The sequence below is a fragment of the Hipposideros armiger genome, unplaced genomic scaffold, assembly GCF_001890085.2.
Source record: "Hipposideros armiger isolate ML-2016 unplaced genomic scaffold, ASM189008v1 scaffold_264, whole genome shotgun sequence".
NCBI lineage: Eukaryota > Metazoa > Chordata > Mammalia > Chiroptera > Hipposideridae > Hipposideros > Hipposideros armiger.
In genome coordinates this window covers 2053584-2078396 of record NW_017731614.1, presented here as the reverse complement: position 1 = coordinate 2078396, position 24813 = coordinate 2053584, and the positions used below count along the sequence as shown (strand labels likewise).

Below are 24813 nucleotides of genomic sequence, written 5' to 3'. Positions count from 1 at the left end.
CTCCAGGTTGAGCTGTTGTTCAGCATCTTAGCTGTAGAGGGCAGTGTCACTGGCCCTCATATGTGGGATCCGAACCGAGGCCCTCTGGTGTCCCAAGCCAGCTCTTAACCAATGTGCCACGCGGCCAGCCCCAATATAATTTTTTAAACAAAGGACTTAGGAAAAAATAAGTTCTTCTTGTTACCTTTGTGGTTTCAGGAGCTGGGAACAGGAGAATTCTCTGCACTGCTTTCTCATTATCTTTAAAAGCTGTATCACTATTTATACCTGTTCAGCACTCTAATTTAGTTAAAAAAACGCTTTACAATAACTAAGGTGAAAATAAAACTCCCAGGCTTCCAATTAATTATCAAAAGTCTGCCATCCTTACCAGCTTTGCACATCATTGAAGCCAGCAATTTGGAAACAATGGAGCCCCTTTTTCTCATCTTGCACTGTTTGCTGTACGGGAAGTAGGGAATCACGCCAATGATGCTTTTGGCACAGGAGGTCTTACATGCATACACCATAATCAGGAGCTCCATGATGGTGGTGTTCACGTCCCTGTGACCCAAGAGATAGGAATCCCAGCAAGGAACATAAGACACTTGATAAAATCGCCCTGCTCCAACCAAGTGTCAGCAGTGTGCGCCTCATGCCTCTACAAGGCTCAAGGCTCAAAGCACAAAAAAGAAAACAACTCCTCTCTTCTCAGGCCTCCCTCAGCTCCCCCACATTCCCTCTCAGCCAATGATCCTACTTCCTTTTTCACTGAGAGAAGAACTCAGAAAAGAGCTTCCACGGACTCCCACCACGCCATGATGGGGACCCTGCAAGCATGCCAGCCCTCAGCCATCAGTGAAAGATGGATTTCCCACACCAAAGTTACTCTACAATCAGCCTTCCAAATTACACACGAATTCCCACCCCCTCTTGCCTACCAGGAGGTATTGCCTAGCAATTCTCCCCCTCGACATCATCAATTTGTCACTACACTCCCCTGGATCATACCCATGAGCCTATAAGCAAGGTTATTACTCCCATTAAAATCAACAACTGATGACCACTTTCCCCATTGCCCCATTTCTTTGCTCCCCTGTGTAGCACACCTCAAGTAAGTTGTCTACACTCGTTATCTCCAATTCATCTACTCTCAGTCTCTCCTGAACACGTTCCAATCCAGGTCATCAGTGACCTCTGTGTGGCTGAGTCACACCGTCAATTCTCAGTCCTTCTCTCTCCTGACCCACTGGCTGCACCACACATGGCTGCTCACCCGATCCCTGCTACGCTCAACTCATGTGGCTTCCAGGATTCTAATGGCTCTCCCCCTGCCCTACTTGGTTTCTTTTGCTGGTTCCTCTTCTCCCCACCTTCTTGTCCTAACACTCATTCATTTGTCCTCTTCTCCTTCTATCTCCCCTCATCTCTTGGGCTTCTCATTTAACTTCACAGTTTTATAAATGCTGGTGACTCTCAAATTTATAACTCCAGTGCAAGATTCTCAACTCCTCCAGTCTAACAAATTCAACTGCTACTTGACGATTCCACTTGAATGTCTGTTAAGACATCTCAAAACTTAACATGTCCCAACTGAACTGCTCTTTGCCCCCAAAAGTCGGCTTCATCATAAAACCTTTGCCATCTCAGGTGATAACAATACTGTTCCCCGTTTCCTCACGACACACCCTCAGAGGCATCCTTCACTGCTCTCCCATCTAGAAAGTTAGTGTCCCTCTACACCATTACCGCACTAGGGCCTTGCCACTCTCGCCCCACAGGTGACCATGACAGACTGCTACCACAGGTCTCCCTGCCCACCCCCCACAGTCCCTCTGCAGTCCTCTGGCCATACAGCATCCATCTAGATATTAAATGAAAGTCAGGTCATGCAGCCCACTGCTCAAGAGCTAGAAATGGTTTCCCATTCTGCCCATGGCCCTACCATGGCTCCCAGAGCCCCTTCATGATCTGCCCCTCACCCCCACTTCTCGGCTGTCCACTCCTATTCCAAAATTAAGGAGGATTAAGGAGATGGCTTTGGCTAGAGGAATAAGAAGCTGACAAAAGGAAAGGGCAGAATAATGTGTTGAAATAAACAAAAATAAGCCAAAGGAAAGAAATAGAAGGACTTGAAAAGAGGAAGGATTACAAGAGCCACCCTTCTGAGGTCCTGAATTCTAAGTCCAATTTGGTCTTCGGTGCCTACCTATCCCCTTGGGTAACGCACACAACCTCTGTGCACTTACTTATCCAAATGGACTCACAATTGTTTCTAGGGAGATAAAAGGACTTCGAACACCAAGGAGCCAGAAGCAGCGTGGTTCTGTGCTCCGCAATTTCTCCACCCCGATACTAGAGGGTGAATGGGGCTTCGATTACCACCAAGAACCTCTACTCCAACACAGTAGCACCCCCCTCCAACCTCTATTTCTCTTTCTGTGGTTTGTTACCCACAGTCAACCACAGGAGGAAAATATTAAGTGGAAAATTTCAGAAATAAACAATTCCTAAGTTTTAAATTGCATGTCATTCTGAGTAGCATGATGAAATCTCCCGACATCCTGCTGTGTCACACCTGGGACGTTAATCATCCCATATCCATGCTGTATATGACACCTGCCCATCAGTCACTTAGTAAGCCATCTTGGTTATCATCAGTTATGAGAGACAGAGAGAGAGAGAGAGAGAGAGAGACACCACATTCACATAACTTTTATTACAGTGTATCATTATCATTGTTCTATTTTATTATTAGTTATTATTGCTAATCTTACTGTGCCTAATTTATAAATTAAACTTTATCACAGGTATGTGTGTATACGGAAAAACACAGTATATATAGGGTTCACTACTATCCACTGAGTCTTGAAACGTATCCCCCATGGATAAGGGGGGGCATGCTGTAATTGGTTATTTCTACCCTTCAAGAACACTGAAAGACCACATAAAAGTCAGCGAGAAGTCAGAAAAATTAGCAGAGTAAGATATACCAATTTTAAAACTATCTTAACTCTTCCTGTCTAGCCAGCTTTTATTATTCTAAACACTCATGCCCAAACTGAAACCCAGAAAGCAGTAACACTTCTGCTAGATAAGTACATACTTTGAAACAGTTTGGATGATGAAAACATCTTTTCCCCTCACAGACTCTTGAATTTGTACTCTTGTTTCTGGCAGGAAAAGGAAATAAGAGGGGAGAGGTAAAGAAAGCATATGATTTATATTTTCAAAACCACACAAAATAATTGCATCATTCCCCATGTTATAAAATATGGAAACTGGAACTATTACAAAACAGATTAGGTTTTAGATGCTACAAAAGGATAACAAACATACTGCCATTAATCACACTTTTAAACATGGTCAGCTACATGATCTCTTTAAGATGGAATTACATTTCTGACTTGAAACCAGTAGACCTACCCTTCTCTCTTGTATATAAGCAGTAAGCACTGTACCACTCTGAGCATAGTATCTTTATAGGAAATTTATATTCATTCACTCAACCAGCAACAATTAAGAACTTATTAGGCACAAAATGTTATCATAATGTGAGAGTAAAGATAAATAAGTCCAATATCCCTACTCTCAAAAAGCTGTAATCAGCCACAATGAAACAATTAGACAAATCCAAAATGGCCCAAGACAACCTCTTCAAAAAGTCAACGTCATGGGAAGAAAAAAGAAAAGGTGAGGGATTGTTCTAGATAAAAGAAACTCAGGAGATATTAGAAACACACTGCTTGAACCAAGAATCCTAGTCTGGAAAAAAAAAAAACCCCAACTATAAAAGGCTCTTTAGGACAACGAGGGAAATTTGAATACAGACTAGATATTAGATGATTAGAGAATTAGCATTAATATCTTTAAATGTGACATTGGTAGTGTATTTATGTAGGCTAAAGTCCTTATTCTTAGGAGATACATCATCAAGTATTCAGAAGTTAAGTGTCTTAATGTCTGCAACTCACTTCTATACATACATATTCACACAGCACAATATCACCTATTGACTCTAAGTGGTAGAGATACACATGGGTGTTCATTGTACTATTCTCTCAACTTTTTTATATGTTTGAGCATTTTCATTAAAAATATTGGGGGGGGGGAAATTACGTGTTTACAAAGGAATGTGGCACCATGGAAAGAAAATGAGTTTTAGAGTCACAGAGATCTGGATTCAAATCTTGACCCTAGTATTTCTGGGACCTGCTAACATCATCCCTGAACTCAGTTTTTCAGAATCTGTAATAGGAAGGAATCCACAAATGCTAGTTCCCTCCTTCCTTCCCAGCAGACACCAAGTGTTTTCTCTCCCCTCACTCATGAACCTGGAATGCAGCAGACCAGCTTATCCCTGAGCTGCCCACCGCTAGCGCTCCCTTCCAGGCTAGACAAAGGACATCATCCAATTCCCTTTGGCAGCAACATCGTCTCCCAACTCTCCTGGCATATTTTCTTCAATTACACTTTTTTCCTACTGAACCCACATGAGGCAACTTGGGAGACAGGAAAAAGGAGGCAGTAATGGCAGAAAATTTGTGCCTTTTCATCAAAGTCTCTTGTAAGTCCCATAATATTTAAGTATTTGATAAAATCCTACCATGGAAAAGGAGAAGGAACTAATATTTACTGAGTACCTATCATGTGTCAAGAACTGTGTTAGGAACACAAATTATCCATTTAATCCTCAAACAGCCCTAATTATTTGCAGTTTAGAAAGGTTAAATAACTTGTCAAGAATAAGATGTCTAACTCTCAAGCCCATGCAAGCTGCCCATTGCCCCCAGTAGAATAATTTAAAATATCCACCACTACTAAGGAGTCCCCATAACATTTCACATAACATGTGAAAACCTGAGGGGATTGTGTCTGAGAAAGACAAAGGGCTGTTAGGTTTCTGTCATCGAAACCTAACCTAATCCACCCTCAAATTACAAAGCATAAATAATACATGCCTTTTACAACTTGGGATGTTTATGCAATGACATAAATCAGTTAGCAAAAAGCATTTCTTTTTTTTTTAAGCTGGAAAAGAACTAATTTTTATTTTTGGCTTGATCTCAAAGTGCCTGAAAGTCAAGACAGAGGGCAGAGGAATGCAAATTGAGCAATCAAATGTTTACAGCGGAGCCCTCAAACAGCTACACAGTGTTGCCAATTTTTTTTTTTTTTTTAGTTTCAGGTGTACAAAACAATGCTTAGTTATAGTTATCCTTTTCACCCCTCACAAAGTGATAGTTATCCTTTTCACCCCTCACAAAGTGATAACCCTTCTCCTCCCATCTACTGCCCTCCCACCCCCAATATCATACATATCTATTACAATTCCATTGACTCCATTCCCACACTCTACTCCACATCCCATGACTATATGTATATATAATTATAGTTGACATACAATATTATTCAACATCAGCTTCAGATATACAGTGTGGTGGTCAGGCCTCTACACCGTCTATGAAGTGGTCTCCCTAACAAGACATGAGTACATCTGGCCCCCTAAAAAATATTTACAGCATTATTGATTATATTCCTCAGACTGTCTTTTCTATCCCTGAGGCCATATTGTAGTTACCAGATTATATTGTCTCATCCCTTCCCCTTCTCCTTCATCCCCATCCCCTCCCAACTAGCAACCATCAGTGCAAAAAGCATTTCTTAACAAGATTTCATGATGTCTAACCCATAGCAGTTTAGAGGGAAAGAATAACAACATACCTAGAGGGAAAGAATAACAACTAATATTGTGGTCACACAAGATTTACTCATCCTGCCTAAGGGATATAAATTCAACCAACAACTGAGCTAATGTTTCCATTCAGTTGACCACTGGTTTATGCATCTCCGTAGTTTTTATTCAGCGAGATCTAAGCCCCCCAGGTGCGACTTGCCCCAGGGCTCTGTATCCAGCTGGTATGAGTGGGAGTTAACACCACTTTCACCCACCTTGCCTGCCTGACTTCCTGCTAATGAAACTAACTGGATGATGAGTCTAACTGTTTCAGGTGTGGAGGATGAAGACCTGAGACAGTACGTCATATTCCGCACACAGACCAACATTGCGCATGTCAAAGATAGCTCACCTCTGTTAGGTTCCTGGTAAACCTGCACTTTGCCCAACTCCACCCCCAGCCGCCTAGAGAAGAGAAAGGGGGAAAAAGCTGAAAAGGTAACAGAACAGACTAAACATCTTTACTATTTAAGGATGATTCATAAATTGATAAAAATGAAATAGAGGCATTCTTATCATAAAACTTAAAGTTAATATTAAGTTGTACTGTCACTCCTTTACCTAACCTCTCACCTCACCCTGCCCCATGTCTTCCCCATATGGTCTATGTAGCCCTGGCACCGGCCTCACTGACCATTTCCTTGGGCTCTCTACACTCCAGCCATGTTCCCCAGACACAACAATGCCTTCTGCCGCACACCACAGGGACTTTACCCGCTGTTCACTCTGTCTGGAGGGCTCTGCCCCCAGACCTTCACTCAGTGACTAGTTCAGGGTTCTCAACTCACATATCATCCCCTCTGTTTAACAGGTACCTGAGCACCCAAGCTAAAACAGAACAACCTGCCCCCATCATTCCTTTCACTGCTTTTTCATAACGTTTATCACCATCTGAAATTATCTTGTTTATTATGCTGACTTGTTCTTGTCTGGACCACTAAATGTAAGAAGGAAGGATCGTGACTAGCTCTTTATTGTTAACCTCTAATATCTAGATCAAGGCCTAGTACATAGTAGGAGTTCAATATTATTTAATAAATAACTAAAATTATGCTGAACTATAATCTATAGACTATTTCCACATAGTATCCACTTCACTGTTCTTTATACTCAATAATTCTATACATTGTAGCACCTAATACAATCCCTAACACTCCTGAGGCACTCAATAAATGTCTGCTGAATGAATGTGCAGGGTGTTACCATGTTTAAAAAAAGGTGAGCCCTTACTATATATAGATGATATGCAGATTAACTATACAATACCTGATTTCAAGTTTAACAATCAGTGCTAATCCGACTATCAAATTTAAAACGTCACCTAATGAATACAGATTTTAATGGTATGATTATAACTCACTCAGCAATTTTCTTTGAAAGCTCCATACATGATGAATTAGAATTTGCTGAAAACAACACCAGACCTCCTTTGGTTATGTTCATCTTGGTTTCTAATTCAGGTGGCGCCACACAAAACATCAAACCTTCTTGGTGTTCCAATTCTCAGAGTCTAGAAGGATATAAAATATATCAAAAACTGCCATATGATATTAAATACACTTGAATAGATTTTTTTTCGTAACAGCAAATGACTTCAGCTGAAGGAAATAAGTTTTCACCATAACGGAGTCTTTCATACTAAATGTATATAGACAAATAAAAAGTCCATTTAGATTTTAGGGTTCCAAATTTACGGAAATATGTTATCATAATTTAATTAGTTTTCATGACCTGGGAATAAATGATAAACTTACAAGAAAGGTGGAGCTGAAGAGCTCAGTGCTTTACTGTTTGCTGCTTAAAGTCAATTATGGACAACCTCCTTTTATTCTCTGACAACAAAATTCCTCCTGGATTAACACACAGAAAAATGGCAGAGCCATTAGCAACAAGGACATGGACTGATCGATCCTTAAACAAGAAATAAATGACCCATTTCTGCCCAGCTTTTCCTGTAATATCTGTTCACCGTAACACCTCCCCCGGCATTGCGGCTGCCTTTCAGATGCCCTGAGTCGTGTCTAAAACTGACCTGGTCATCTGCATTTTCATCAACAGGAACACAAGGTTGACCATATAATAACTTTGCAGAAAAGTGAAATGACCATCCAAATGACAGGCAACAGTACCCAAGAAGAAAGTCATCGGAGCTGACGTTGTAATCCCGTTGGCCATGAACGTGCTCGTCTACTTTCTGCTCTCTGGGCTGAGTGGATGCAACGGCCATGGGGGGCCATGGGGGTGAGGGCACCTTCCCAGCAAGCCCACTGCACTTCTGCAGTTGTATGTTTACTTGGGATGGCTCTGGGAAGGCTGGTGGAGATTATGACAGGGCTGAAGCCAAGCAGATCTTTCCTGTTATTCTTATATTTTAATTACACAAGTAATGCACAAATACATTCTCCTTGTTAAAAAAAAGCAAAAACCAGAAACATGATAATTAAGGCTACAGTCACTGGCCCCAATCTCACACTCTTCTCCACCCTCCTCCCCAGTTCTTACTAGTTTGGTATGGACACCATTAGGCCTTTTTTTCACATTCACACACTTGACCCCCATAAAATGTATGTATAAAAAATACATTCCTGGGCCGGCCGAGTGGTTAAGAGTTGGCTTGGGATTGTGAGCTCTGGGCAGCAGGGCCACCAGTTCAGATCCCACATGGGTCAGTGACGCTGCGCCCTCTATAGCTAAGATGATGAACAACAGCTCGACCTGGAGCTGGGCTACCGTGAGTGGTCGGAGATGGCGTAGGCTGCAGTGGGTTGCAGTGGGCTGCTGTGAGCGGCCGGCAGCTAGCATGAGTGTCCAGCAGCCAGCGAGAGCTGCTGTAAGCAGCCGTGAGCGGCTGTCCAATGGTCGGCGTCTGATCTGCCTCAGCCGGGACGAGTGCAATGATCACAATACCAACATGGGCCAGTGAAGCGATATCCTCCACAACTAGACTGAAGAACAAAACGACAGCAACTTGTCTATTCCCCTTCCCCGACTCCCCAACGCTGTTCCCTCCCCCAATTCCCCAATAAAATCTTAAAAAAAAATTTTTTCTTACATAAAAAGGTATTATAGAAATCTATCTATAATTTGCTTTTTTGCCAAATGATAAATTTTGACAACCAGGGTTAGAAAATAGAGACCCATCTTGTCTTTTTAAACTGCTGCCAGTGTTCCATGATACAGACATGCCACATTTGGCAGGTTACCATCTTGAAAAGGCCTCCTTGTGCCCATGTGCATGTCTCTGCAGGAACTGCAGGAAGGGAGCAATTGGGTCACAGGGATAGCGCATATTATAGTCGCACCAGAAAGGTAGGGGGATGCATTTCCACAGAGTGCACCTCTAAAGGGGCGATCCAAACTGGGAAGTATACACCGCAATGGATTTACCTAAAGCCTACAAATCACAAACAGAAACATAAGCACAACTCAGCAAAGCCCTAAAAAGGACCACTGGTGTCTACCATGGAAAAGAGCTCTGGAGCAGAATCAGCAAACCACAGCCAATAGGCCAAATCAGGTCCCTCCAAAGATTATTTCTGTAACAAAAACTGTAACGGAACACAGCCACACTCACTGTTTACAGACTGTCTCTGGATACAATGGTAGAGGTGAGTATAAGCTGCAGAGCCTAAAACGGTTATTATCCAGCCCTCTACAGAAAAAGTTGCTGACCCCTGCTGTACAGCATAGTGTGGCGCAGAGTGGCTGTTATAAATGAAAGAAAGAACATTTGCTTATCAGTACTCAAGAGTTGGGAGAGATCTTAGGTGTGTTCTCAACCAATATATTTCTGTGTTCAGGAATAGAAGGTACAGGTCTGGAAAAGGAAACAAAAACAAAACTCATTCTCCTATAGTTACAAACACAAGCTTTGGAGTCAAACTCACGTTTGCATCTTGGCTCCTACTTCCCCTTAACTCACTGCGAGGCCTTGCATAAGTTACTTAACTTCACTTAGCCTCAGTTCCCTCATCCATACAGCTATGAATACTGACCTTACAAGATTACTGTAAAACTAATTTCTGTATAGCACTTAACACAGTGCCCCACATACAGGGCATGCGTGGTAAATGAAGTTACATATGAATCAACCTGTAGTATCTTGGTTACCTACCAAACAAGTACAGTAATACTCATGGGTGGCCATCATTTTACAAACCCCCCAATCTTCAAACACAAAGCTCCTAAAGTTTAACAGTGTTTTTAAGAGGACTTGGAAGACTTAGAATGAAAGTACCTGAGGGGTAGGAAGAAATCTTAGAGGTAATTTGGCCCAACTATAGGACTCCTGCCAAGGAACCATTCCAGGTGCTTGAACAGCCCCAAGAGCCTAACACCCACAGCCTGAGAGCCCATCCATTCCAAATTCTTCTTTAGAACACACTAAGAGTCCTCTCCCCGGGCCGGCGGAGTGGCACGTTGGTTAGGAGTTGGCTTGGGACGCTAGCTCTGAGCAGCAGGGCCCCAGTTCGGATCCCACATGTGGGCCAGTGACACTGTGCCCTCTACAGCTAAGATGGTGAACAACCGCTCGACCTGGAGCTGGGCTGCTGTGAGTTGCTGACGACAGCACAGGGTGCAGTGGGGCTGGCTGGCAGCTGGCGTGAGCTTTCAGGAGCTGCCATGAGCTGCAGTGAGCAGCCGTCCAATGGCTGGCAAGCGCCTGCCTCACTCGGGAAGAACGTAATGATAATACCAACATAGGCCAGTGAAACGACATCCTCCACAACTAGACTGAAGAACAAAAGGACAGCAACTTATCTGTTCCCCTTTCCCGATTCCCCAGTGCTGTTCCCCTGCCCCAATAAAATCTTAAAAAAAATAGATTCCTCTCCCTGTAGCCTCCATGCACTGGTCCTTAAAGATTTTATCCTCAGAAACATGATAATCACCAGGATGGGGCTGGCAGAAGGTTCATTAGCATAGACTTTAGTGCGAAATGAAGTCAAGAGAATACTTCCAGATTTCCAGTCAAGATTTATAGGAAATATCAAGTTTCTTTGTCATAGGACAGTCCTCAACCTATCTCTAAATGGCTGTCTTGTCTCTGTGTATTCTCTTCTCCAGGATATTTCCTTATTGGAGCCTTTCCACATTTTCATAGTTTAAATGCCCTTCATCAGTCTGACTGTCCTCTCTAAAGTTCCAGGCTTCAGATATTAGGTTTCTATAATCAAAACCTAACCTAATCCACCCTCAAAATAACACAGGCAGGGAGTCCAATTGGAAATGGTTATCAATAGTCATATTCTGTGACTATTCATTTCACAAGTTGTTCAAACATAAGGGCTGTAACTAGTTTTAGTTCTTCTTTCTCCTGTTGAAATTCAAGTTGTGCTATTTACCAAACTGCAAGAAAAGTGAGTTTTAAAGATTATCCTCAGATTATCCTGGTGATAATCACCAGGATGGGGCTGGCAGAAGGTTCATTAGCATAGGCTTTAGTGCGAAATGAAGAGTAAAGAGAACGCTCCCAGACTTCCAGTCGCGATGGCAGAGTAGGTAAATGCTGTGCATGCCTCCTCCCATGACCACATCAAAATTACAATTAAAGTATAGAAAAACCATTATTGAGAACCACCGGAAGCCTGGCTGAACATAATTCCTATAACTAAGGATATAAAGAAGCCACATGGAGACTGGTAGGCGCAGAGATACAGAACGGATTATAGATATGTGTACCCATAGTGTGGTGATTAAGAATCGGGAGGGGTATCTCAGATGTGGAGGTCCCCACTTAAGAGTAAGGGGTCCTAGCTCCACACTGGGCTCCTCAACCCGAGGAATCAGTGCCGGGAAAAAGAGTCCCCATAATACCTGTCTGTGAAAACCAGCAGGGACTGCGTCCAAGAAAAACAAAGTGTTGTTAGAGGCAGAGGACCTTCTCTTAAAGAGCCTGTGCACAGACTCATTTGCTCACAAACCCACTCACTCTAAGCTCCAGCACAAGGGCAGCACCTCAAAATGTGCTGAGACATATGTACGGGGAAGAACTGAATTGACTAACTTCAGGGTAAGAGCTGGAGGAACAGAGGTCAGAGCAATTCTGGGGATGGAAGTGCTGGCAGGCACCATTGGTCCTGTTGAATTCTCCCTCCACACAGCCAGCAGGTGAAGGGGGGCACCAAATCTGTGCTCTCCATTAACCTGGCTAACACTGTTTGCCCCACTGTGGTGATTCCAAGACCCCGCCCCAACCTATTGCAGGCCTGCCCCAAGCCTCCTCCAGCAGCTCCTCTACACAAGCAGCCTGCCTCAGCTCATACTGTGGACTTTCCGAGAATCTCTGAGAGGTCCACAAATCCCAAACAAGCATCAGCCGGAATTGCTGTGCCTTGCAGCTCTAGCTAAGCAGCCCTAAGCCCAGCACAAGTGACAACCGGTCTCAACTTGAAGTGTAACTCCCATGAGGTGGCCCAAAGCCTGGCATAAGCAGCGCCTGGCCTCAGTTCACATCATGGTGCCCATTAAAGGGTCGCAAGCCCTGCACAAGTGGCAGCTGGCCTCGAACTACAGCACAGCCTCGTCGAAGTGCCCCCAAGCCCAGCACAAGTAGCAACCAACCACAGATCACTTTGTAGCTCCCATCAAGAGGCCCCAAGCCTGGCACAAGTGACGACTGAGCTTACCTGCATCAGAGTCCCTCCCAAGAGGCTCCAGACCAACAAACCTGGTGGCTGGCTTCAGACTGCACCAGAACACAACCCAACCAGCTCCACAAACGAGACACCTAAAGGGCAGGCTTGGCTGGCACCAGAGGATTGCTAAAGTTGACTCCCACTCCGTAAGGTCAGCCCCTATACAACACTTTGTCTGCTATAGTCATGGTCAGCTCTCACAGCCAGTCAACCTGAGAGTCAACCACACCCACTGATGTACTAATAGCAATCGAGACTCAGCTACAAAAGGAGGGCACATACAACCCACACAGGGGAAAACTCTGGAGCACCTGGCTCAAGTGACCAGGGATACTGCGCCACCAGGCCCCAGAAGACACCTTCTACATAAGGCTATTCTGCCAAGACTAGGAAACATACCAGATCTACCTAATACATAGAAACAAACACAGGGAGTCAGCCAAAATGAGGACACAAAGAAACATGTCCAAATGAAAGAACAAGACAAAACTCCAGAAAAAGAACTGAATGAAATGGAGACAAGCAATCTACCAGATACAGAGTTCAAAATACTGGTTATAAGGATGTTCAATGAACTCAGGGGAAGAATAGATGAACTGAATAAGAACTTCAGCAAAGAAATAGAAAACATAAAAAAGAACCAGTCAGAAATGAAGAATACATTACAGGGAAACAACAGATTAGATGAAGCAGAGCATTGAACTGGTGATTTGCAAGACAAAATAATGGAAAACACCTAATCAGAACAGCAAAAAGGGAAAAAAAATCAAAAAAAAAAAAAAAAAAGAATAGTTTAAGGGACCTCTGGGAAAATACCAAGTGTACCAACATTCACATTATAGGAGAATCAGAAGGAGAAGAGAGCACAAGGGATTGAAAACCTATTTGAAGAAATAATACCTAACCTGGGAAAGGAAATAAACATACAAATCCAGGAAGTGTAGAGAGTCCCAAACAAGATGATCCCAAAGAGACCCATACCAAGGCATATCACAATTAAAATATCAAAGGTTAAAGACAAAGAGAGAATCTTAAAAACAGCAAAAGAAAAGCAGTTAGTTACCTACAAGGGAACTCCCATAATACTGTCAGCTGGTTTCTCAATAGAAACTTTTCAGGCCAGAAGAAATTGGCATGAAATATTCAAAGTGATGAAAAGCAAGGACCTACAACAAAGGTTACGCTACCCAGCAAGGCTAACATTTAGAATAGAGAGATAAAGAGCTTCTCAGACAAGAAAGAGCTAGAGGAGTTCATCACCACCAAACCAGTATTACAAGAAATGTTAAAGAAACTTCTTTAAGAAGAAAAGACCAAAAATATGAATAAGAAAATACAGGAAATAAAAAAATTCTAACTGACAAAGGCAAACAGTAAAAGCAGTAGATCAACCAACTATAAAGCCAGCACAAAGGTTAAAAGACAAAAGTAGAAAATCATTGTGTAATTACAACAAATTAAAGGACAAACACAAAATAAGTAAAACATAATGACAAAAACATAAACATAAGAGGGTTGAGTAAATATTGTAGTGATTTTAGAATGTGTTCAAACTTAAGATCATCAACTTCAAATAGACTGCTATAAACATAGCTTGGTATATATGAAACACATGGTAACCATAAACCAAAAATCCATAAAAGGTATACAAGAAATAAAGAGAAAAGAACCCATACATAACAATATAGAAAGTCATCCACATACAAGATTAGAAAGCAAAATAATAAGGAACAAAAACAATCAGAAAACAATTAATAAAATGGCAATAACTACATACCTATCAATTACTTTAAATGTAAATGGACTAAATGCTCCAATCAAAAGACATAGGAGGGTTGAATGAGTAAAAAAACAAGATCCATACATATGCTGCCTACAAGAGACCCACTTCAGATCCAAAGACATACACAGACTAAAAGTAAAAGGATGGAAAAATATATTTCATGCAAATGGAAACAAACAAAAAAAGCTGAGTAGCAATCAGACAAGATAGACTTTAAAACAAAAGCTGTAACAAGAGACAAAGAAGGGCATTTCATAAAGATAAAGGAATTCAACCAACAAGAGGATATAACTCTTGTAAATATTTACACACCCAACATAGGAACATCTAAATATATAAGGCAAATAGTGACACACATAAAGGGAGAGATTGACAGTAGACAATGATATTAGGGGATTTTTACACCCCACTGACATCAATGGATAGATCATCCAAACGGGAAATCAACAAGGAAACAGTGGCCTTAAACGACACATTAGGCCAGATGAACTTAATTGATATTTTTAGGACATTTTACCCAAAAGTAGCAGAATATACATTCTTTTCAAGTGCACAAGGAATATTTCCAGGATAGACCACATAACAGGCCACAAAACAAGTCTCAATAAATTTAAGACTTAAATTATACCAAGCATCTTCTCTGATCACAATGGTATGAAACTAGAAATCAATTACAAGAAGAAAACTAAAAAATACAAACATATGGAGCCTAAATAACATACTATTAAACAATGAACGGGTCAACAATGCGATCAAGGAAATGAAAAGACAGCTTGAGACAAATGAAAATGAAAACACAATGACCCAGGGGCCGGCCTAGTGGCTCATTTGGTTAAGAGCGTGAGCTCTGAGCAACAGGGTCGCCAGTTCGATTCCCACATGGGCCAGTGAGCTGCGCCCGAACTGAGCTGCTGCTGAGCTGCCCTACCGAGTGGCGTATTGGTTAAGAGCTGGCTTGGGACGCTAGCTCTGAGCAGCAGGGCCCCAGTTCAGATCTCACATGAAGGCCAGTGACACTGCCCTCTACAGCTAAGATGGTGAACAACAGCTGGGCTGTTGTTGACCTGGAGCTGGACTGCCATGAGTCGCCGGCGATGGCATAGGCTGCAGCCCCTGCTGCAGTGGGCTGCCATAAGCTACCATGTGTGGCTGGCAGCCAGTGTGAGAGGCTGGCAGCCAATGTGAGCTGTCAAGAGCCGCCGTGAGTGACCGTCCAGGGGCCGGCGACTGATCTGCTTCACCCAGGAAGAGGGCAATGATAATACCAACATGGGCCAGTGAAGCAACGTCCTCCACAACTAGACTTAAGAACAAAACGACAGCAACGTCTGTTCCCCTTCCCCCAATTCCCCAGTGCTGTGCCCCTCCCCCAATTCCCCTATAAAATCTTAAAAAGAAAAAAAATGTCCATACAACCCAAAGCAATCTACAGATTCAATGCAATCCCTATCAAAATAACACTGGCATTCTCACAGAACTAGAACAAATAATCCTAAAACTTATATGGAACCACAAAAGCCCCAAATAGCCAAAGCAATATTGAGAAAGAAGAAAAAAATTGGAGGTAACATGCTACCTGATATTAAACTATACTACAAGGCTATAGTAATCAAACAGCTTGGTACTGACATAAAAACTGACACATCGATCAATGGAACAGAATAGAGAGCCCAGAAATAAATCCCTGTCTATATGGTCATTTAATCTATGACAGAGGAAGCAAGAATTTACACTGGGATAAAGACAGTCTATTTAATAAATGGTGCTGGGAAAACTGGACAGATACATGCAAAAAAATGAAACTGGACCACCTCCTTATGCCACATACAAAAATCGACTCAAGGGCCGGCCGAGTGGTGTGTTGGTTAAGAGCTGGCTTGGGACGCCAGAGGGCCCCAGTTCGGATCCCATATATGAGGGCCAGTGACACTGCCCTCTACAGCTAAGATGCTGAACAACAGCTCGACCTGGAGCTGGGCTGCTGTGAGTCGCCGGCGACGGCGTAGGCTGCAGCCCCTGCTGCAGTGGGTTGCCATGGGCTACCGTGTGTAGCCAGCAGCCAGCGTGAGCGGCCAGCAGCCGCAGTGAGCGGCCGTCCAGAAGCCGGCGACTGATCTGCCTCGCCCGGGAAGAGTGCAATGATGGTGCCAACTTGGGCCAGTGAAGCAATGTCCTCCACAACTAGACTGAAGAACAAAAGGACAGCAACTTGTCTGTTCCCCTTCCCCAAATTCCCCAGCGCTGTTCCCATCCCCCAATTCCCCAATTAAAAAAAAAAAGAATCAACTCAAAATGGATTAAAAACTTAAATGTAAGACCCGAAACCACAAAACTCCTAAAAAAAATATATAGGAAGTAGTAAACTTGGAGACATTACCCTTAGTAATATTTTTACTGATATATTTCCTCGGGCAAGATAAACAAAAGAAAAATAAACAAATGGGACTACATCAAACTAGAAATTTTTTTCACAGCAAAGGAAACCATCAACAAAACAAAGACGTCCTACTGAATGGGAAAAGATATTTGCCAATGACACATCTGATAAGGGGCTAATATCCAAAATTTATTAAAAAAAAAAAAAAAAAAACCTCATACAACTCAACACCAAAAAAATCCGATTTTAAAAATGGGCATTTCTCCAAAGAGGACATAGAGATGGCCAATAGACATATGAAAATATGTTCTACATCACTAATCATCAGACAAATGCAAATAAAAACCACAATGCAATACCACCTCACACCTGTCAGAATGGCCATCATCAATAAAGCAACAAACAATTAAGTATTGGTGAGGCTATGGGGAAAAGGGAACTCTCATGCACTGTTGGTGGGATTGCAAATTGGTTCAGCCACTATGGAAAACAGTATGGAGATTCCTCAAAAAATTAAAAATAGAACTACCAAATCAGACAGCACTTCCACTTTTGGGTACTTATCCAGAGAAATCCAAAACACTAATTTGAAAAAATACATGCATACCTATGTTCACTGCAACATTATTTACAATAGCCAAGATATGAAAGCAACTTAATTGTCCATCGATAGGTGAATGGATAAAGAAGTGGTACATAGGGCTGGCCGAGTGGTGCATTGGGTAAGAGCTGGCTTGGTACGCCAGCTCTGAGCAGAGGACCCCGGTTCAGATCCCACATTAGGGCCGGTGACGCTGTGCCCTCTACAGCTAAGATGGTGAACAACAGCTCAACCTGGAGCTGGGCTGCAGTGAGTCGCCAGCGATGACGTAGGCTGCAGCCCCTGCTGCAGTGGGCTGCTGTAAAGCTACCGTGAGTGGCTGGCAGCCAGTGTGAGCGGCTGGCAGCTGGCATGAGCTGCCAAGAGCCGCTGTGAGCAGCTGTCCAGTGACTGGTGACCAATCTGCCTCACCCAGGAAGAGTGCAATGATAATACCAACATGGGTCAGTGAAGCTGCATCCTTCCATAACTAGACTGAAGAACAAAAGGACAGCAACTTGTCTATTCCCCTTCCCCAATTCCCCAATGCTGTTCCCCTCCCCCAATTCCTCAATAAAATCTTAAAAAAAAAAAGTGGTACATATATACAATGAAATATTACTCAACCATAAAAAAGAATGAAATCTTGCCATTTGCAACAGAGATGGACAGAGGGTATTATATTAAGTGAAAAGAGTCAGACAGAGAAAGACAAATAGCATGATTTCAGTTACATGTGGAATCTAAGGAACAAAATAAACGAACAAACAAAACAGAAACAAACTCATAGATACAGAGAACAAATTGGTGGTTGCCAGATAGAAAGGGCTTGGCGGGATGGGTGAGAAAAGTGAAAGGGATTAAGATGTACAAACTGCCAGTTATTAAAATAGTCATGGGGATATAAAGTACAGCATAGGGAATATAATCAATCAATAATATTGGAATAACTAGTATCAGATGGGTACTAGACTTTTAGGGGTGATTACTTCATAAGGCATATAAATGTCCAATCACTATGTTGTACACCTGAAACTCACATAAGATTGTATGTCCACTGTAACTGGAATATAAATTTTTAAAAGAGAATCACATTAAAAAAAACTACTTTAAAAGTAGCTTCCCAGCACAGAGAGTCCCAAACAAGATACATGCAAAGAGGCCAACACCAAGACACATCATAATTAAAATGCCAAAGGTTAAATACAAAGAGACAATCTTAAAAGCAGCAAGAGAAAAGCAGTTAGTTACCTACAAGGGAGCCCCCATAAGACTATCAGCTGATTTCTCCACAGAAACTTTGCAGGCAAAAAGGGAGTGGCAGAAAATATTCCAAGTGATGAAAAGCAACGACATACAACCAAGATTGCTTTACCAGCAAGGCTGTCATTTAGAATTTTAGGACAGATACGGAGCTTCCCAGACAAGAAAAAGCTGGAGTTCATCACTACCAACCAGTATTACAAGGAATCTTAAAGAGACTTCTTTAAGATGGGAGGGGGGGGGTTAAGGATGGGTGAAAAGGGAAGGTATTAAAAAGTACAAATTTGGGCCAGCCGTAGTGGCCCTTTGGTTAAGAGCTGGCTTGGGATGCCAGAGGGCCCCAGTTCGGATCCCACATATGAGGGCCAGTGACACTGCCCTCTACAGCTAAGATGCTGAACAACAGCTCAATCTGGAGCTAAGCTGCCACGAGTCGCCGGAGTCGCCGGCGACGGTGTAGGCTGCAGCCCCTGCTGCAGTGGGTTGCCATGGGCTACCGTGTGTAGCCAGCAGCTGCTGTGAGCGGCCATCCAGAAGCCGGCGACTGATCTGCCTCGCCCGGGAAGAGCACAATGATGGTGCCAACTTGGGCCAGTGAAGCAACATCCTCCACAACTAGACTGAAGAACAAAGGACAGCAACTTGTCTGTTCCCATCCCCTAATTCCCCAATTAAAAAAAAAAAATCTTCAAAAAAAAAAAGTACAAATTTGTTGTCATTCAGTAGTCATGCGGATGTAGGGTATAGCATAAGGAATACAGTCAACAATATTGCAATAACTCGGTATGGTGCCAGATAGGTCGATCAGCGTGATAGATAGGAATGGGTTGGGGACAGCGTGAAAAAGGTGAAGGCATTAAGAAATACAAATTGCATAGTATAGGGAATAGAGTCCATTGAATTGTAATAGATATATGATGTCAGAGTGGCAACAGATTGGGGGCGGGGAGTTATCGCTTTGTGAGGGCTGAAATGTATAACTATTACAGTCTTTTGTACACCTGAAACTAATAATAAAAAAATACCAAAAAAAAAAAATCACACACACACACACAGAGACCACTCCCATTTTTCTCCACATAAACTACAGTTGCTTTTTCATTTTCCTAAATTTACTTTAGAATGTGTGAGAACTATTTATAACACATATGAAAACACACCCTTTTCAGAGAATCTCAGCACCTTTCAAAAAGCAAATCATACTCCTCTTTGAATGAGATTTTACAATCTGTTCAGTCTCATGAATGAAACCACACTGAAAAACCACTTGTTTTGGACATGCTAGCAATCATTTCAAAATCACCCATCCATATTTCAGATGAGGAAGGCTTGCAATCGTGTTGCTTTCCCTCTAAAGTGGTCCCTGTGTAAATAAATACCTTCTATCTAAAGATGGCTAGATTAGGAATGTGAAGACTTCAGTTTGCCTTCAACAGTTTACTGTTTACCAGGCCTTGGGCATGTCACTTGGCCTCACAGGCCTCAGCCTTTCCCTTCCTGACAACATGGACACCTGGTAAAAACAGTTTCTCCCACCAGAATTTAAGGTCCAGAACAGCAGAGATACTTTTACTATTATATTCTCTGCTGTATACCCAGTGCCTCAAACAGCACCTGGCAGGTGGTAGCGGCTCAACAAATGTTTGTTAAATAACAAATGTCTGTTGAATAAAGCCTGAATTCACACAACTGCAACAATTAATAAATGGAATTGAAAGTAGTTTGCAAACTTAAAGGCATCATAAAGTATAAAGAATTATTTTTACTAGTGATATGCTTCAAAGAAAATGTGCCTTTTTTATATCAGTATTGAAGAGAATTAGAATGGCAAAACCTAAATTGAATTAATCTTCCATGCCTCTGTGATCCCAGGCACTTTGCTCTTTTCTCCATCAGAACGATTTCTTATGGCTAATACCATTTTCTGAGGGCTCTGAATTCTTACAACTCAATAAAGCAGGTACTAGAAGTAGACCCATTTGAAACATGGGGGAAGTGAAGCCTGGAGATGAAGAAACTTACTGGAGCTGCATGGTCTCTAAGCAGCAGACATTATCCCAGTCAGTCTGATTTGTTAAACAAACAGCAGGCTGCACAGCCTGTTTCCCAACAACAAAAATGATTTGACGCCCCGCTGAATTCCGCATTATGATTAGTGGAATTGGACAAATATCCAGATTTTGAAAAAAGGTTATTGTAGATATGCCTTGTTTGAAAAACAATTTCTATCAAGTACCAAAGAAAGAACACATAACTTTAATTCAGCATTTCCTATTTGGGAATTTATCCCAAGGAAAGAAAAAACTATATGCTCCATAATGATCACCGAAAGGTTGAAAAGGACGCTGGACATATGGAAAGGTTCTACAATGGGCTAATTAAGTAACACTCTAAATATACAATCAAGATTTTTAAAAATGGTAAATATCTGGGACTATGCAAAAGTACTCATGTTAAGTGAATAACAGCAGAATTGCGTCTACTCAAAACTGTGTAATAATGGTATGTATAGTCCCAGGCAGGATAGGAATACAGACAAAAAGAGGGGAATTATTTAGTGGGGTTCATAACGTGAATTATTTTTATTTGTGCATTTAAATTTTTAAACATTACAAATCACACTTTCTCACGTCCCAAATTCCCATTCCGCATTTCCTTATTCCTTACAAAAGGTAAACATCCAAACTGCACCAATACTAAGATGGGTGGGGGGGTGGGGGATTTTTATCACCAATGTAATATATTGGGACAAAACATTTTAAAGTAGAATATCTAAAAATTACATCAAAGTCCTCCCTCAACCTCTTGGGTGAGTTCTGAGTGAAATAAAAACATCGTTTTGGGGGTAAAGAAATGTCCGCGACTAGCAGGGCCAGTCAAATTAAAATTAGGGGCTCTGTCAGATTGGGGATCGGTGATGGCCGGCTCTGAGGCTTCTCTTCTGAGCTACCCAGCCGTAGGTCCCATAACGAGGGCTCGACTCCCAACGGCGTCTGGAGGAGGGAGCCCCGCAGGTCCCGCGGCAGGCTCGGGCCCCGCGGACCCGGACGGGAGAAGAGGGAGGAAGGGAGAGGGCAGCTGTGGGGGTGAGGCCGGGGTCCCCCGGTTGCACCCGCTAGCCGCCGCCCAGGGACCTCGACCCATCAGCCAGCCGGCGCCACGGGGCTCCCCGCCCCTTGCACCTGCACCCCGCAATGCGGGGCCCGCCGGTCCGCGCCGCCACTCGTCGCTGGCCCCCGCCCGCCTACCTGGCCCCGACCCCAGCCCCGGCCCCGCCGCAGCCTCCGCTGCCGAAGGAAGAAAGGACCAGGTCTCCAGGCAACGTCTCTAGGAGCAAAATGGCGACTCCATGCGCAAGTAAGGCGTCCGCCGCGACTACGAGGCGTGTGGGCCGGGCAGGGGCGGGGCAGGGGCGGGGCCCAGGAGCTGGGAAGGCCAAGGCACCTGGCTCAGGGCTGTGGGCGTGGCCCACTGGGGGAAAGTTGAGTGTCTTTCCGGCCTGACCTTGTGTGGGAGGGGTGAGCCCCAGGATGCTGCTAGCTCTGGGGTCCCTGTGAAAGCGAGAGGCGGGTTTCCAGGAATAGGAGTGTGCCCTGAGTAGGATGTTTGGAATTACAGATGTCTGGGTGCAAGGTTTTACTGGCCTGTAACTTTGGGCAAAGTCATTTCAGCTCTCTGAGCCTCAATTTCCTCTTCTGAAAAACGGAGATGATAGAGCCTCTCATCTTTTAGGATTGTTGTGAGAATTTAGTGAGAACACCTGCAGAGCTTTTAGCAGTTCCTGGCACATAGTAAAGCTCAATTTTTAGTTTGTTTTGTTGCCCTTTCTCCTTTTATTATAAAAGAATGTGCTTTGGTATCCACTGCCTGAATTCTTTATAATTTAAGTATGTGTTTAACCTTAATTATATTTATAACGTAACAACAGCAAACACGTATGTAGCACTTACCATGTGTCAGGCCAGGTCCTCTTAAGTGCTTACCATCTATTAACCTAACAAGAGTATAAGGTAGGTTGGGCTGGCCCAGTGGCGCGTTGGTTAAGAGCTGGCTTGGGACACCAGCTCTGATCAGCAGGGCCCGGGTTCAGATCCCACATGAGGGCAAGTGACACTGCCCTCTACAGCTAAGATGGTAAACCACAGCGCAACCTGGAGCTGGGCTGCCATGAGTAGCCAGCGACGGCATAGGCTGCAGCCCCTGCTGCAGTGGGCTGCTGTAAAGCTACTGTGTGTGGCCGGCAGCCAGCGTGAGCAGCCGGCAGCTGGTGTGAGCTGCCAAGAGCTGCCATAAGCGGCCATCCAGAGGCCAGTGACCGAACTGCCTCACCCGGGAAGAGTGCAATGATAATACCAACATGGGTCAGTGAAGCAACGTCCTCCTCAACTAGACTGAAGAACAAAACGACAACAACTTGTCTGCTCCCCTTCCCCGATTCCCCAATGCTATTCCCCTCCCCCAATTACCTAATAAAATCTTTTAAAAAAAATAAAAATAAAGAGTATGAGGTAGCTATTATTATTATCTCCATTTTAGTAGTTGTGGGAACTGAGACACCAACATCAATCAACTAGCCCAGTGACAAAGTGGACAAGAATTTCAGTCCAGACAAAAATGTCTGCACTAAATTAATCTCTATATAGGACGCATCTCCAATTCTATTTTAGACTTTTCACAAGAGTGAGGCATGAAATAACTCATTGGTGGTTGCAACTAGTCAGATGCAGCCAGTCCTCATTGTCCAATCTCTTATGTTACCATAGAGGAATACAAGCATCTCAATATATGAATTATAAACTCATAATGGAGTCATTTGAGACAGTTACCTTTTTTTTTTTTTTAAGATTTTTATTGGGGAATCGGGGGATGGGAACAGCGCTGGGGAATTGGGGGAAGGGGAACAGACAAGTTGCTGTCCTTTTGTTCTTCAGTCTAGTTGTGGAGGATGTTGCTTCACTGGCCCAAGTTGGCACCATCATTGCGCTCTTCCCGGGCGAGGCAGATCAGTCGCCGGCTTCTGGACGGCCGCTCACTGCGGCTGCTGGCCGCTCACGCTGGCTGCTGGCCGCTCACGCTGGCTGCTGGCTACACACAGTAGCCCATGGCAACCCACTGCCACAGGGGCTGCAGCCTACGCCGTCGCCGGCGACTCACGGCAGCCCAGCTCCAGGTTGAGCTGTTATTCAGCATCTTAGCTGTAGAGGGCAGTGTCACTGGCCCTCATATGTGGGATCCGAACCGGGGCACTCTAGCATCCCAAGCCAGTTCTTAACCATCGCGCCACTCGGCCGGCCCTGAGACAGTTACTTTGCCTGACAACTTTGCAAGAACCGCAAGCCCACTGATGAATTCACGTAACAAAACAATCCTTTCCCAGCGGACCTCATTGGGTCGACTTCACTTCCGCACTCTGATCTAACCCCGGACCTACACCGCCTCCCCGTTTTTTTGCTGGCATTGGCTCCACCCTTCGCGCCACATGTTGGCATGTGACCGGATCTGACCAATCAGAGGAGCTCATCCCTCTCTGCTCTCTGATTCTCTTCAAGGTGCCAACTGGAGGGGAGGAGACACAATTTCCAGCAGAGTGTGGAGTGGTAGCTCTAGGTTCCGTTCTGTTGCAGCTGCTGTCAGGGTACCTGGAGGGGAATCTCTGAGAGAGATGCTGAGAGAGGAAGAGAGACGGGGGAATATAGAGGGGCCTAATTGAGTTTAAGCTGAATCTGAAGTCAGTAGGTCTCTGGACTTCGCAATTATGGGAGCCAATAAATTTCTCCCTTCCATCCTCTGAAGCCAGTGTGGATTGGGTTTCTATCATTCCCAGAGGCCTGCATGTTCTCCCCCTTCTCACTTTTCATTGTTTTTTCTCACCAGCCTGGTCCTCCATCCCTGAACGATAGGGCCTTTGCACATGCTGTTCCTGCTTTCAGGAATGCACTTCCTTCTGCAGTCCTCTCCCCCATCAACTCCTATTTAAAGTACATCTCAGCTGTATTGTCATTTTCCAGCCTTCCCTAAACCACTCCTCCATCCCCCACCCCCAAAATCCCTATTTCATGTACTTTTCCTTCATTAAGCTTATAATTGCTAATGCTAATTATGTATTTATTTGAATGATTATTTTATAAATATCCCCATGCAGGCAGGCCTATTCTGCTGACCACTGTTTCCCCGTACCCAACACATTGCCTGTTACAAGTATGGCACTTTAGAAATGTCTGTAAAATGAGTGACCTCAGAATTACCCCCCTTGGTGAAAAGGAAGTGAGCAGTAGCACAGAATTATTCAGGCATACCTCGTTTTACTGTGTTTCACTTTACTGTGTTTCAGATAACACGTTATTTTTATTTTTATTTTATTTTTAATTTTTTAAAAGATTTTTATTGGGGAATTGGGGGATGGGAACAGCACTGGGGAATTGGGGGAAGGGGAACAGACAAGTTGCTGTCCTTTTG

At 43.5% G+C, this 24813-nt stretch overlaps 1 protein-coding gene and 1 pseudogene across 5 annotated transcripts in view; one reads left to right on the top strand and one right to left on the bottom strand.

Moving 5' to 3' along the window:
* PRPSAP2 (phosphoribosyl pyrophosphate synthetase associated protein 2) overlaps positions 1-21807 on the bottom strand; it is a 56485-nt gene extending 34678 nt beyond the window's left edge. Inside the window, exons 1-6 of one of the 5 annotated variants that reach the window (XM_019656740.1) lie at positions 21606-21807; positions 7471-7566; positions 7077-7226; positions 6069-6121; positions 3086-3152; positions 371-543 (exon numbers count right to left, since the gene is read on the bottom strand). In XM_019656740.1, coding sequence (XP_019512285.1) covers positions 371-543; positions 3086-3152; positions 6069-6121; positions 7077-7195 — 412 coding nt within the window. In that variant the 5' untranslated portion in view covers positions 7196-7226; positions 7471-7566; positions 21606-21807. The other 4 variants (XM_019656742.1, XM_019656741.1, XM_019656744.1 and 1 more) reach the window with 4 other exon arrangements.
* LOC109390320 (ras-related protein Rab-11B-like) overlaps positions 21552-24813 on the top strand; it is a 10842-nt pseudogene continuing 7580 nt past the window's right edge.